The sequence below is a fragment of the Bubalus kerabau genome, chromosome 1 (genome assembly GCF_029407905.1).
Source record: "Bubalus kerabau isolate K-KA32 ecotype Philippines breed swamp buffalo chromosome 1, PCC_UOA_SB_1v2, whole genome shotgun sequence".
Classification (NCBI taxonomy): Eukaryota; Metazoa; Chordata; class Mammalia; order Artiodactyla; family Bovidae; genus Bubalus; species Bubalus kerabau.
This window is the reverse complement of record NC_073624.1, coordinates 76,435,202-76,449,229: the sequence shown is the minus strand read 5'-3', so window position 1 is coordinate 76,449,229 and position 14,028 is coordinate 76,435,202. Positions and strand designations below refer to the sequence as shown.

Sequence of the window (14,028 nt, the reverse complement as noted above, 5' to 3'; positions counted from 1 at the left end):
TTACACTTCTTATGCCTTTAAGCCAAAATTTTAATAATACACAATCTTTAAATTCTATAAGCCACTGACTGATCACATGAGCATCATTTAAAATGCAACTAACATTATTGCACTTCCACAGATTACACAGAAATGTGTACAACAGGCTAAAGAATTTGACTAGGGGAAAGAAGCTATAATTTCTAAATACAGAAGTATAAATTAATTTACCAGTGACACCCTTAAATAGTAAAGCAAATATCAACACCACTACCTTATTAATAAGCTAATCTTATTACTGATTTTTTGGCAAATATCTGTAATATTTCCTGAGCATTTTTCTCCACCATCAACTGACAAAGCCTCAAGTTAAGTAAAGTGTTTTGTTCAAAACTACTCTTTTTCTTTTTTAAAGCAAGAGAAACTGTAGGATTAATATTAAAAGAACTTAACCGGAAACTTTCTTGGCCTCACTGGGGACCATGCTTTAAGTACTTGTAAATCAATTTACAGGCAATCCATACAATAATATCTGTGCATATAAAAGAGTATTTATCCTATTTTATACTACCCAAACCTATTGTCCAAACAGGCAGAAATCTTTCTATATTAAATTGCACATAACTAAATTTTTTTCCACGTGCCTTGAAATTGATATGTATCACTGCTCATACATTAGTGATAAAATACTGAAACTTTCACTGTGAAAATAATTATTATTCAGAGGAGAAAATATTCTTTTACCTAACTCTCAAGAGTTACTTTTACAGGTAAAGTGTCATTCCCATGAAAACAATCAAGTGCAATCCAAACAAAAGTAAAACAAAACAGAGGAATGCAATGTCTATGGTTCTTCTAATGATGCATAGAGTAAGTCAAACCATTTAACTTGAGGCTGAAATTTTCCTCCTTAGAATTTGTTAAAATTGGCCTTGCTGGACAAGGACAATTGACGTCTGTTGAAGAAGAGGATTTTCAACCCTCTTTCTTTTTAAAGAGGTGATGCTTTCCCAGGCTAAAAGAACCTTACTGTGGCACCTGAAGTGTGAACTCACTCGAGTCTGCTAAACTGTCTTTGGAACTATGGAAATCCCCACTTTAAGTAGCTAGGCTGTTCTTTTTTAAATTGGAATATGAAAAAGATGGTCATAATCACAGCTAAAAAATGTCTCTTTTCTGTATTAACAGTCTGGGATATGTATTTGAAGGAAGGAAAAGAAATTAGATGCAAGCAACAGATGTGTGGTGAAAGAGGAACAGCGGGGAGAAAAGCAAAGAGAAGGGAAGAACAGTTAGTTCACGGAATACATTTCTAACTTTAGGCGCAAAACCAAATTCTGTTAAACGAGACTTCTTTGCAAAACGGCTCGCTGATCACATTGGAGAATTTGGAGGGACACACGCGTTTCCATTCATCCACCAGGTTTGCTTGGCTGGCCTTTAGAACGTCAAAATGCTAACTGGGCATTTCAACTGTGGGGATTTTGTCTCTGAGCACTATTTCAGGGGAAAAAACCTCTAAGGTGCAGTTTTTCTTACAATACCATTTTCGTCCTGACCATCCTCCTCCCACCATCACTACCACCCAGGTAACTTATGGAAAACAAAGCAGGACATGCTGCACCTGTGCATGACCCTGGAGTGTGGAGAGAGAAGGGCTTGGGGGGGGGTGGGGGCCTTCAGAGGCAATCACCTTGGGGAGAATACACTATGAACCATGAAGACATAGTGAATGTCTCTGACACCAATCTGTAGATGCGCGGCAGTCATGACGTGATCAATGGCCTGCCACTGATGTTTATTACTCTGCCACACTAATTACAGTAAGGCTCATCGTACTTTTAGAACACAAAAACAGTTTCAGAAAGTATAAAAACTTAAAGCATTGTCCCCATGTATTTTATAAAACAAAACAAACTTTCTTACATTAAAACAAGTGCCGAAAAGATACAAATGAGTCGAGTTATTGAGCAAATAAAAACAGGTCTGAGCTACTCTTTTTCAACCCAATAAGGCTCAGCAATGTCGTATCTTTCAGAATTACCAGCATCGGGGGGCTCAGCTCAGCTAACCAGTTTTGGCAATACTGTCCTCTGCTGAATATTCCCATTGGCATCTGTCATCTGTGCCAGATTAGTCCTCAGTTTGGAAGCTGAGCTGGAAGGTGGAGGTAACTTGGAAATGGATGTGATAGCACCAGTGCTCTCAGTGATCCTCTTCACAGACGTCTTCTCCCCCGTCGGAGGCTTTGGCAGCCGCCTCCTCAGCCAGGGGTGCCGTAAAGCCTGGCCAGGGGTCATGCGAACTGCAGGATCCCATTCTAAACACTGTTTTAAGAAGTCAAGGAAGAGGGGATCGTCACACCCCTTCAGTGCATTCCCCCACTCTCTGCTCTCTGGTGGGCCCCTCAGTTTCCCCCTCCGGGAACGGCCACCATTGAGGACCACGGAGCCGTCTGAGAGAGTCGTGACAGTGCAGTAACGAGGATAACCCTTGGAGCTCACAAAATTTTTGGCTCGTTTGGATGCATCCAGCAGTTTCTGGGAGGGCATGCCCAGCAGTTCAATCATACAGGCCAGCTGGTCCCCTTCATCCTCCCCAGGCAAGAGGGGGTAACCGGTCAGGAGCTCTGCGAGGATGCAGCCCAGGCTCCACATGTCGATAGGCATGCCATACCTGGCGCCAAGGATCACTTCCGGGGCCCGGTAGAAACGGGACTGGATGTATGTGTAGACCCGCTGGTGCTCATAACAACTGGAGCCAAAATCAATCACTTTAATCCCGCTTCTACCCTGCTGCTTCAATAAAATGTTCTCGGGCTTCAAGTCACAGTGAATTATCCTGTTTTTGTGCAAAGCGTCCAGGCACTGCAGGATGGAGTGGGCGAACTTGCGAACCAGAGGCAGACTAAAGCCCTGGAACTTGTTCTTCTTGATGAGCTCATAGAGGTTCATGCTGAGCAGCTCGAATGTCATGCAGATGTGGTTGCGGAAGGTGAAGTTCTCCAGCATGTGGATGACGTTCATGGTGTTGTCCTTGTCCTGCTTGCGCAGATGCTCCAGGATGCGGATCTCCTCGGCCGCCTGCCGGTGGAAGCGCTTCTCGTTCCGCACCATCTTCAGGGCCACGTGCTGGTGGACTTTGTGGTCGTAGGCCTTGACCACCTGCCCAAAGCTCCCCTTCCCAATGACCTTGAGGACCTCGTACCTGTAAGCCACGTGATCGTGGGGCACCTGCACATAGGATCCCTGGTCGTCATCGTAGCCACCGTTGTTGGGCCCGCCTGTCATGCCCTGGCGCTTCTTTGCATTTGGACCCAAGAAGTATATTTCAGGGTAGCTGAAAATCTCATGGTGTTCAAAGCTGGTTAGTTTTTGCATGTATTGCTTCATCGCTTGCTCGGGAGTCATGGGGGTGGCTTTCACCTTCCCCATGCCTTCCAGAGACTTCAGAGAGGTGGAACTCCCCTGCCGTCTGTGGATGCTCTCCAACTGCCGCTCCGGCACCACTGGCAACCCCGTTTTGCCCACCGTGGTAAGCCCATTTGGTTGTGTCGTGAGCACTGTCCGCTTGTTACTGTTATCCTCAAACAGCTGCTGAACCTGGATCTGTCCGTGGCTGCTGACGTGTAGGTGGTCATTCATTGTGTGCTTACTGCCGCCAATCTGGAATTCAGAGAGGGAACATCAATGGAACAGAAGCGGTTCGTTCAAAAGGGCTATTTTATAAGTTGGCTCCCACCCCCACCTTTACGAAATCCAACTTGGTTTGAATGTACAGTCGGTATCAGGTTTCTTCAAAGGAAAGAGCTGTGCACGCAGCAGGGACCTCACCAACACTGCCACAGGGAGAGTGGACGTCGTGATGCAGATAGCCTCAGACAAAGGCAGAAGAGGCTGAGGGGCTGGGGATGGCTATGAAACTAGGGATCTGGAAAAAAAGAAAAGACCCCAGAACTGCTGCACCTAACAAAGAGTTTGCTGTACATGTTTGCAGGGTCCTTAGAGTAAGTTCTCAGTGGAGGCAGAGATCAGGTTTCTTGGTCATCATTCTCTACCTAACATTTAGCACAGGCACTGTGGTATCATAGACATTCCATTCAACCCATACTTGATATCACGATGAAAGGATACAGAAAGAGCATGAACACATGGGCACTCTACTGGCTCTCCCGCCCCTGGATTACAACATTTTTCAAACTTCACTCAGTAGCTTCTTTATTACCACGAGGGCAGGGACCAGGTCGGTCTTGGTTACTACTCCGTCTCTGGCATTTAGCTCTATTCTGAGAGCTGCTGTCTTCATTCTTGGTCTTCTCCACTACTCACAAATCAAACTAATTACACCTAGGAAAGTACTTGATCCAGAAGCAGAGAATTGTACTTTTAGGCTGGAAAAGATTCCCATGTAGATATGCACCGTAGTATCTTGTAAACCCCAAACCTATTTTTAAGTCTCTGGGCTGTACTAACTATGATGACCATTTAAGGCCATCCAGCACAACAGTCCAACCGCCTCACTCGGCGGGCCTTCCTTTGGTCAATGGCTTGGCTCTCTCAAAACATGTATTTCTCCCTGCTGCTGGGATACTCAGCTTTCCAACAAGGAATACAATGTAGCGATTTCTATTTCAGGCACACAAGCCATCTCTGAACATTCCTGCATGAACAAAAGTGAAGGCATAAGCCAGGGGGCCCCAGCCTTCTTACAGAGAATCTACTTGGTATTTCTCTCAAGCATTATTATGGCCAAGAGGTGAGGGGTGGAAGACAACTAACAGCCAGGATCCTCTCCCAGTTAGGAATTCTTGCCAGCCTCAGACAATAACTCACAAGTCTTAAAAGCATCCCAGCAGGTGATTTTTTTTATATGAAAGCTTAAAGATGAACTTGCTGTTTGCGATCCATCTCATTCATTCAGTGTTCTCTGAGGTCTGGCCACATAGCCCTTCAGGAGTATACAGTCAATTAGCTGAAGTCCTAAACTTTCAGTATTTTTCCCATCATCTCCTAAACCCTATCTCTTGGGCTTTACATATCACTAAATGCATAGAAGTGTCTATGTAATATTATAATTCAAGAAATGGTTTGGGACTACCTAGATTATAAAATGAAATTCCAAGTCCATCTTACTAGGAGTCCAAGACCTTCAAATTTTCTTTAACTGATGCACTATCTGAGGCATGTGCTTTCTCTCTGCAATCTTCTAAAACAAAGGAGAATACAGTTCAGTACTTGGGCCTGTCTGAAGTGTGATTTCATTGACTGAGGGATTTTACTTCTTAGATTTCTGCAAGACTTCTAGTTGAACCCTTCTACTAAACTCACAGATGGTATTCTATGCTAAATGAACTTATCTTCTGTCAGTGTAGCCAGACAAGTTATTTTATCCTCATTCTTTGCCAAAAGCAAAGCAGTTCATAAAAATGAATTAGGGAAGTCCTAGATGTATATATAAAAGTAGTACAATCTTGTCCAATGCTTTTTGTCCAAGGCTCACTCTCTGTACCTCTCCTCCTCCCCACTGTGGTCTTTCAAGTACCAGGAATGAAAGGACCTGAAATTAGAAATCTATGAATCCTAGAGAACCGTTCTCTTCAGGGCAGCCTGGAGAGATTTCAGAAGAAAAACCAACATTACCAGTATACACAGTACAAAAGCATGAGGCTTCACTGGGGACAAAATTGACCTTGGAGCCATAGGAAGTTCTAAAAAGAGGGCAAAGTAAAACATTCTGAGCTTCAGAAACCAACTTCAATTTTTATAATAGCAATTTTAATGTTATGCATAATTTAAATTACCATCACAAAAGCTGAGTGACTAGAACTAGTTTGCCAATTAACTGGATGACCTTCTGTCTCTCCCAACTACCTACTCTTGGTCTCTTCCACAGCAGCAATCAAGGAGGGTTCCAGGGTTCCCCCAGGGTTCAAGCCTCAAGTTGCTCATGGCTTTTACTTCCAGAACACCTCCAGCTTAGACAAGCCACTCCATGACTCCTGAACTCAAGACTCGCTGTGTCCAACTACAGATCAGCTGCCTTCCTCGTGGGCAACTCAAACTCAACTCGCACTTTTCCCACTCAAACCACTTCTTCCTCCCATAACCCTGAATTTCTGACCAAGAAAATGCTGTGCTGCTGTGCTCAGTTGTGGCCAACTCTTTGTGACCCCATGGACTGTAGCCCAACAGGCATCAATGTCCATGGGATTTTTCAGGCAAGAATACTGGAGTGGGTGGCCATTCCCTTCTCCAGGGAATCTTCCCCACCCAGGGATCAAACCTGGGTTTCCTACATTGCAGGCAGATTCTTTACCGTATGAGCCACCCTCCCGAATAGTCACTCAGTCCATCTCCATATCTCGTGTACCTTTCCAAGTCACCATGGAGCCCCACCATCATTTCTAACCGACACACTCCCCTCCAGCCTCGCTATCCCACCTGGAGTTCTTGTGTCTTTTACTGGGACAACAGAAGCAGCCTCCTCACGTGTTCTTTTGCTTCTAAGCCTAGAATTCACCGTCTCTTCTCTCTGTGATGTTTCTGGAGTTACCACTGAAAATGTCACTCACACTGCCCTTGACTTTGCTTAAGGCTCATGTGGGCACTCCATTTCCACAAAGAACTCAAGAACTTACAGGCAAGAACATGAGGTTCTAAAATGCTGAGCCTAAATGACCTGAGTCTTTCCAGTGTCACCTACCACTGTCATCATCTCTCTGAGAATAATAAGCTGGATTCCCTACGACCCATGGAAACACCACTCTCTTCTATATTCCTCTCTTTTTGGTGAGGTCATGTTTCATAATGGTTAGGTGTTCAGGGATTTTCAATTAGACACAAGGGAAATGAATCTAAGCTCCACCACTTCAAACTATATGACCTTGGGTAATTAATCTCTCTGAACCTCAGGGCCCTTATCGGTATAACGAGGGTAACAAGGCTGCCTCATTAGGGGCATTAGGCGGGTTAAACAAGGTAAAAGGCATAGTGTGCTTAGTATAGTAGTGAGTAAGCAGAGACATTACTTTGTCAATAAAGGTCCGTCTAGTCAGGCTATGGTTTTTCCAGTGGTCATGTATGGATGTGAGAGTTGGACTCTGAAGCAAGCTGAGTACCAAAGAATTGATGCTTTTGAACTGTGGTGTTGGGAGAAGACTCTTGAGAGTCCCTTGCACTGCAAGGAGATCCAACCAGTCCATCTTAAAGAAGATCAGTCCTGAATATTCATTGCAAGGACCAATGTTGAAGCTGAAACTCCAATACTTTGGCCACCTGATGTGAAGAACTGACTCATTTGAAAAGACTCTGATGCTGGTAAAGATTGAGGGCAGGAGGAGAAGGGGACGACAGAGGATGAGATGGTTGGATGGCAATACCGACTCAATGGACATGGGTTTGGGCGGACTCCGGGAGTTGGTGATAGACAGGCCTGGAGTGCTGCGGTTCATGGGGTTGCAAAGAGTCGGACACGACTGAGCGACTGAACTGAACTGAAAGGAGAGCTAGAACTGTTATCCTTTCCAAGTGCTGCTTGAAATCTTGCTAACGTGGGCTATGTGGAAAACTCCTACTCACCCTTCAATGGCCAGTTCAACTCTCACCTCCTCTTTGAAAAGGTCCCCTTCCCTTCCAGGGTGCTTACAGAGCACTGATATATTAAAATACTTATTTCATTTCACACCTGTTTTCAAACCTGATATACCAACCAGGATGTGAGCAGTTCCAGGGTGGGGTCACCTCTTATCTTTTTAAATCCTTATTGACATAAATCCAAACATACAGTAAGCACTCAGTCAATTTCTGCTGAATGGAAGAACGTATGTCAGTAACTCCTTTTAAACTCTCACCTCTTTAAGTTATTCTTGACAACTACCTTTGTACCTTCATAACAAAACATGAAGTTAACACCCAGGGAATCAAGACTTGTCCCTGGTGACTCAAGTCACAAAATGTTAGGATTGCAATACATAAGCAGAGACATGGAGGCAAGGACAGCCCGTTAAAAGATTAATAGCATCAACTAAATACCTAAAAGTGACATGTGGAATCTTATAAACTTTCCAGATGTTAAGGAAATTCATTTGAGGGGCTCCAGTAAAGGAGGCGGAGAAGGCAATGGCAACCTACTCCAGTACCCTTGCCTGGAAAATCCCATGGATGGAGGAGCCTGGTAGACTGCAGTACACGGGGTCACGAAGAGTCAGACACGACTGAGCGACTTCACTTTCACTTTTCACTTTCATTCACTGGAGAAGGAAATGACAACCGACTCCAGTGTTCTTGCCTGGAGAATCCCAGGGACGGGGGAGCCTGGTGGGCTGCCGTCTATGGGGTCGCACAGAGTCGGACACGACTGAAGCGACTTAGCAGCAGCAGTAAAGGAGGATATTGTCTTACACACTATAGGAATCTACAATCACAACCTGGGTCAGAAGCTCAATTAACTGTTCTATAAAAGGCGAGGGAGTTGGGGGGGAAACCCTAGAAATGCCAAAACATTTCCAGAATACATAGGCCAGGACTATACCATAAACTTAAGGATGTTTAAAACTTCTTACTTGCTTTTTCCTTTTTGGCCAATGCCTATCTAGCACAGTGCCTGTTGAATTTAAAAATAACACAGTGAATGGATGTAATTGTTAGATACCTAAAATGTATGGATTAAAGCAGAGATACCTAAAAAAGCCCTTGTTGACCATGAAATATTTTTGCACTAAAAATTATATAAGAACAATAGTCTAGCCAATTTGGTAGTTTTAATCTCTTCCAAAAATAAAAGGGAAAATCGCACATACTTCCCTGTGTTAACATTTCTGGGAGTTTTAAAATTTCACTGGAGTCATCTTAGAAATGCTATATAGTGTTATGGGACTAGAACTGAGTCCAAAATGATCGGAATTTTAGCTGCTCCTCAAACACTGATGGTCTGTGTGGCTCTGAGTCAAATGTCTACTTTTCTTCTACCAAACTCTATTTTTTAAAATGGGAATATTCATTCTTCAACTCCAATTATTTTACAACAGTAAAATTGGTAACTGGAGAGTGCTTTAAACATTAGGCTGTTATAAAAGTGATACAATACTAATATTTCAGAATTTTAAAAATAAGCAAATTAATATCCCCCATAAAACATTAAAAAGAAAAAACTATTAAGAATCAGAATAGTTACTAGGTATGTATGCTTTTAGGACCAAAAGAGATACACAAAATGACTAATGTACAAGATATCCATGGAGACAAGGAACAAGAGAGCAATGCACTAGATAAATTCCAAAGTTTGTAATTCTCAGTCATGTATTTATCTACCTACTATATCACTCACAAGGGAAAACATAGGCAAACACTAGTTTCTTCTTCATAATGCTTCCCCTACTCAATCATTAATAGCTACTCCTAGTTGTAACTCCTGTGGAATTAAAAACTAAAAACTTTTAAAAATCTCAAAGACATATAGAAACATGGATTTTTAAGGTTTGTGCATTTATAAAGAAACCAGTTCAATTTCCTAAAATTAGCAGTCAAGCAGTATGTAAAGCTGAACTCAGGAGGGCCTGGGCTTTAGCTCCAGCTTTCATAGAAACTAGCTCAGGCGTCTCGACCAAACCAGTTAACTTGTCTGCTCTCCTCATCCAAAAAATGAAGGAGCAGAACCAGATAAAACCCCGTGGTCCTTTTACTCACCCATTTGAGGAAGTCTGTGATATTCTGTAAATATTTAAAATCAAAACTAAACAACAACCAGAACCAAAATTCATACTTTAAAAACCAAGCTTCTAATCAATGGCACACTTAAGTTTTAGGTGAATCAAATAGATACCACAGTAAAATATAAGCACTATCATTAAGAGAGCTGAGAAGCACCCACATATCTTTTCATTTCTGGTCTCCCACAGACTACTCCTCTAGTAGTCACCTTTCATTTTCCATCATCTTATACACATTTCATTTGCAAAGAGGTTCTGATCAAGCAAAGCCCACTCTTATAAAACCAGAATCCAGATGCAAACCCAGTAGTATTTCGTTTCCAGGTCACACCAAGTCATGTGATCACATTCGGACATGGAAAAAAACTGGGTGTTATACTTTCCAAGTTGTCAGATGATTCCAAACCAAACAAACAAACTGAAACACCTAAAACCCAATGGCAATTTCTCAACTAAAACATCACCGTGACAAGAACACGCAGAATCAGCAGTCTACTGATTCGCTTCCATCAACCACAGCCCCAACAGATGGGTTAACTTCTGTGCAGTGAATTCTTAGCCCCTGGGTCTAGATGTGTCATGAGAGACAGAAAGAGAAAGAGAGAGAGAAAGAAGATTTAACAAGAAAACATTTTCCTGTGGAACTGTACACAGATGTTCAGGTCTAACAGAAAACATTCCACTTTGGCCATTCCCTCACAAATTCTCCCCTGATAAACAAGTTTCCGCATAGCACATGACCTTCAGAGCTACCCCTCTGTAGGCTAGAAATGGCCTATTCTACAAGAACTTAACTTTCACTTGGCAAACAAAGCCATATACCTATCAAGCGCCCCTCATTTAGAACCATCTTAGGCGTTTCCTCTGAAAGATCCAGAGGAATATGTAAACAAGACCCTGGAAACCATCACCTCCTCCGATGCACAGCTCTGCTAGGCTGTCAGCCACCATCCAAGGGCTCTCTCTGGGACTGAGAAAAGAGGTACACGCTTAAGTCAAGTCCAGCTTGCTGATCTCTGCAGCCACCGGTCTGGTGCTGGGCTCTCACCTCCCTCTTGGCCCTGTCAAGTGCCCTGCCCTTCCCACCTCCCTGGGAAGCAAAGCTGGCCCTTTCCTTCTGAATAATACCCAACTGCAGAAACGTACAGGGGTGGCTTGTTTTGACTGCTGCTGAGGCTCTTATTTTTGTTAATGTTAATTACAATTTCTGCTATGCTTAAACCTGTAGCACTCATAAAACATGCTTCCACACGCGGGGGACAACTGGCGGTGCTCCCTGCTGGCTGAGGCCAGGCCTGCGAGGCTCTTTGGGGGATCTATTTTCCGGGCAGGACAGCCGGGCTGACCCTAACACAGATCTATTTCTATAAATATCCACTACCAAACGTGGTGGCGGAGGGGGAGGGATGTTTATCCGGTCAGGGAAAGGAGCTCGAGGAAGCAAAGACGGAGGGAAAAAAAGAGGGGAAAAGAGCCGGAGGAAGTTCGAAGGAAGGGGAGCGCAGGGGTGGGCGGGCTCCAGAGGGGAAGTGAGGGGCCCATGCCACGAATCCTCCTTTGTGGCTGCAGCTTTGGGTTCGCCCAAGTTCCAGAGGGCGGCGTCCCGGAGAGGCCACTGGCCAGGGGCGTGGAGACACTCGCACTTCGACCTCTCTCCCCTCTCCCGGCTGCAGACGCCCCCAAGTACGGGTGCTGGTGCCCCGGGCCCCTCTCCCGCCGTCGTCCCCCTCCCAACCGCCCACGGGCTGGGTCTCACCGTGTGGGCTGCGGTGGCAGCGTTGCTGGCTCGGAGAGGCGGCAGGGCGATGGGGGAGGGCGGGCCGGTCCCCACTCCGCTCCGGGGAGCCCCCGCACCAAGCCCCGGGGAAGCCTGAAGCTGGCGAACTGCGCTGTCCCCTCCTCGGCCTGGCAGCCACGCGCGGGAGGAGACAAAAGAGGGTCAAGGGGGGAGAAAGTCACTGGGACCCCGTGGCCCCGCCCCACCCCACCCCTCCAGACTGCGGAGCCCGCTCTCCCCCGGGCCGAGCCAGGGACCTTGAGTGCGAGCGCCCGGGGAGCGGCGGGAGGCCTGGGACGCAGAAACCCGGCGCGCCCGCGGGCGGGGCTCCGGCGGCTGCAAAGTTAAGTAGGGTTCCCCCGCTCGAGCGAGTTCGCGACCCCGCCAGGGAGCCGGGCTGGGCCGGGCCGGCGGTCCACTCTGCGGACGTCAGTAGGCCCGGAGCGGAACTGGACTGCCGACCCGGGCGCCACCGCATCGCCGAACCCCAGACTGGGGAGGTCAGGAACGGCTCCTGTCCGGCCGGAGGGCTCCGCTCCGAGGAGCCTCGGGGCCCGCGTGTTAACAATGAGCCAAGGCGAGGGCGCGCCGTCCACCCGGGGAATCCCGCGCCGCCCAGCCGCGGCGCAGACTTTGTTCGAGGTCCTGCTGGCAGCGGGCGCCGGCGCCACGAGGGCTGGCCCGGGGGCCGGCGCGGGCAGCGGGGCCCCGGCCTCCTTACCGGTCGGGTAGGCGGCGGGAGCGGCGGCCGAAGGTTTCCTGGTTAACATGGCCGCTGGAGAAGAAAATGCATCTCAAGGCTGCCGTCTCCGCCGCCGCCGCCGCCCGTCCTGCTGCTACTTCTCGCGGCCGCCACCGCGGCCGGCCCCTGGTTGCCCCTTTGGCGGATCTCCGGCGCCTCCTCGCCGCCTCGCGTCAGCTACAGCCAGACACACACAGTCCGCTGCATCCCCTCGGCCCGGGCCCGCCGCCGCGAGCCCCCCGCTCTCCTCGCCGCCGCCGCCGTCCTCCTCTTCCTCGGGCGGCCTCAGCTCCCTCCGGCCCGTGCACATGCCTCGCCCTCCCCGGTGCGCCGCGGGCCTCCCCGATTCCCTCACATAGGGCGCGGGGGAGCGGCGGGCTGCGCCGCCTGGGCCGACTCGCTCGGGAGCCTCCTCCCGGGCCCGCGCAGGCGCGCCCCCGCGCACACTCGCCGGGAGCCCGCGCGCCGCTGGGCCCAGGAGGGCAGCCCCGCCCCCGCTCCCTCCGCCGCCGGGCAGGCCCCGCCCCCGGGCTCCCCCTCCGCCGCCGCGCCACTCACTCCCGCGCCCACCCCTCCCCCATCCAGCCGCCCACCGAAGTCCCTCCCTGCTCGCCCCCGCCTCCAGTCGTCGGCGTAGACACCCCTCCACTCCCCGGAAAACTCTGCAGCCTCCGCTCGCCCTTCGCCTCCCCCTCCGGCCATCTGCACTGCTCCCCTCGGCGCCTCAGCTAACGACCTTCTGCCCTCCCCGGCCTCGTCCTCTCCCCGCCCAGCGCAACCCACCACCGCTTCCCTCCCACCGAAATCGCTGCAGAAAACCCCCCTCCCCTTCCGAGCGCTTTCCCCAAACACGTATGCATTTTCAGCTTTCCGAACCTAATGGCTGCTCACAGACAATACTGCCCGCCCCCCTCCCCGCCTTCCGGGTCCCAGTGCCTTAACCACCCCATCGCCCCATCTTATCATGGAAATAACTTAGTTGTGCGAGGGTCACCTGGCTAAGGTAAGTCTAGCCCCGTTGGAGGACCGAGCCTTAGCCTGGTGACCCAGAACGTGGGCCAAGGAGGGGGCTCCCCTCCCGCTTCCATCTCCACCTCCACCACATATACTCCCTCCCCGGTTTACTGACACCAAATGACCGCTCTCCAGTCGCTAGGACGAGGGGAGGCAGCGAGGCGCGTGTGGACGGCTGCCTGGGAAGCAGCTGGCTGTGGGTTGCTAGGCAAAAATAAACATCAGAGACACCTCCCATTTCCTTAACAACTCCGAGCCTTTCCCTGCGCGGCCACTGGGAGAGACACACCTTCCTAAGCGATACCTTCAATTCCTCTCCTCCAGAGACACAAAGTCTCTTTCCCTTTCCCATCCAAAACACGTGGAGAATTTCCCTTTTTATTTTGCCATATACAGCCTCTCTTTCCCTTGCAGACGGAAAAACTGCTTGCCCTTCTCACACCCGCCTCGTGTCGTCTGTGGCACAGGCCTTTGTGCAAAGGTCACGGGTTTTGTTACTTCAGCGGGAGGGGAGACGAGAAGCGGGAAGCTTGACTTGCGCTTTCTTCCTAAGATTTGCCTGGTTTCTGAACTTCTCCTGGCGGCCTGGGTCCGTTAAGTCTGTCCTGGGACTCTGCGGCCGCTGGCCACATCAAGTGTGCAGGCCTGAGCTAGTGCAGACTCAAATCAGAATCCCATCCCCTCTACTGTTTGCAAATTGTCATGGCAACCTGCCAGCAACATCACTCTCAGCTTTGTACAAATGCCCCCAAATGTGTATTTCAAAGTTACAGCGTGACCGACCCTCTCAGAGTCTCCAGGGATCCTACA

General features: G+C 48.5%; 1 protein-coding gene across 2 annotated transcripts; it reads right to left on the bottom strand.

The window, feature by feature from the left end:
* Window positions 1-922: 922 nt before the first annotated feature.
* Window positions 923-12,661, bottom strand: DYRK2 (dual specificity tyrosine phosphorylation regulated kinase 2). Of its 2 annotated transcripts, XM_055579924.1 has the most exons (3): window positions 12,184-12,661; window positions 11,442-11,590; window positions 923-3,644 (listed from the first exon to the last, which is right to left on the bottom strand). In XM_055579924.1, exons 1-3 carry the CDS (start codon window positions 12,230-12,232, stop codon window positions 2,043-2,045), a joined length of 1,800 nt encoding a protein of 599 aa, XP_055435899.1. In that variant the 5' UTR covers window positions 12,233-12,661; the 3' UTR covers window positions 923-2,042. The 2 variants fall into 2 exon arrangements, with proteins under 2 accessions (XP_055435899.1, XP_055435906.1); XM_055579931.1 differs by lacking the exon at window positions 11,442-11,590.
* Between the last annotated feature and the right edge of the window lie 1,367 nt (window positions 12,662-14,028).

Bases quoted from the DNA above. Each gene is read 5' to 3' on its own strand.
- DYRK2 (XM_055579924.1), bottom strand. From the start codon at position 12,232: ATGTTAACCAGGAAACCTTCGGCCGCCGCTCCCGCCGCCTACCCGACC. The intron at 11,591-12,183 runs GTAAGGAGGCCG...CGTGGCTGCCAG, and splicing joins TCCCGCCGCCTACCCGACCG to GCCGAGGAGGGGACAGCGCA. The intron at 3,645-11,441 runs GTGAGACCCAGC...TCTGAATTCCAG, and splicing joins CTGCCACCGCAGCCCACACG to ATTGGCGGCAGTAAGCACAC.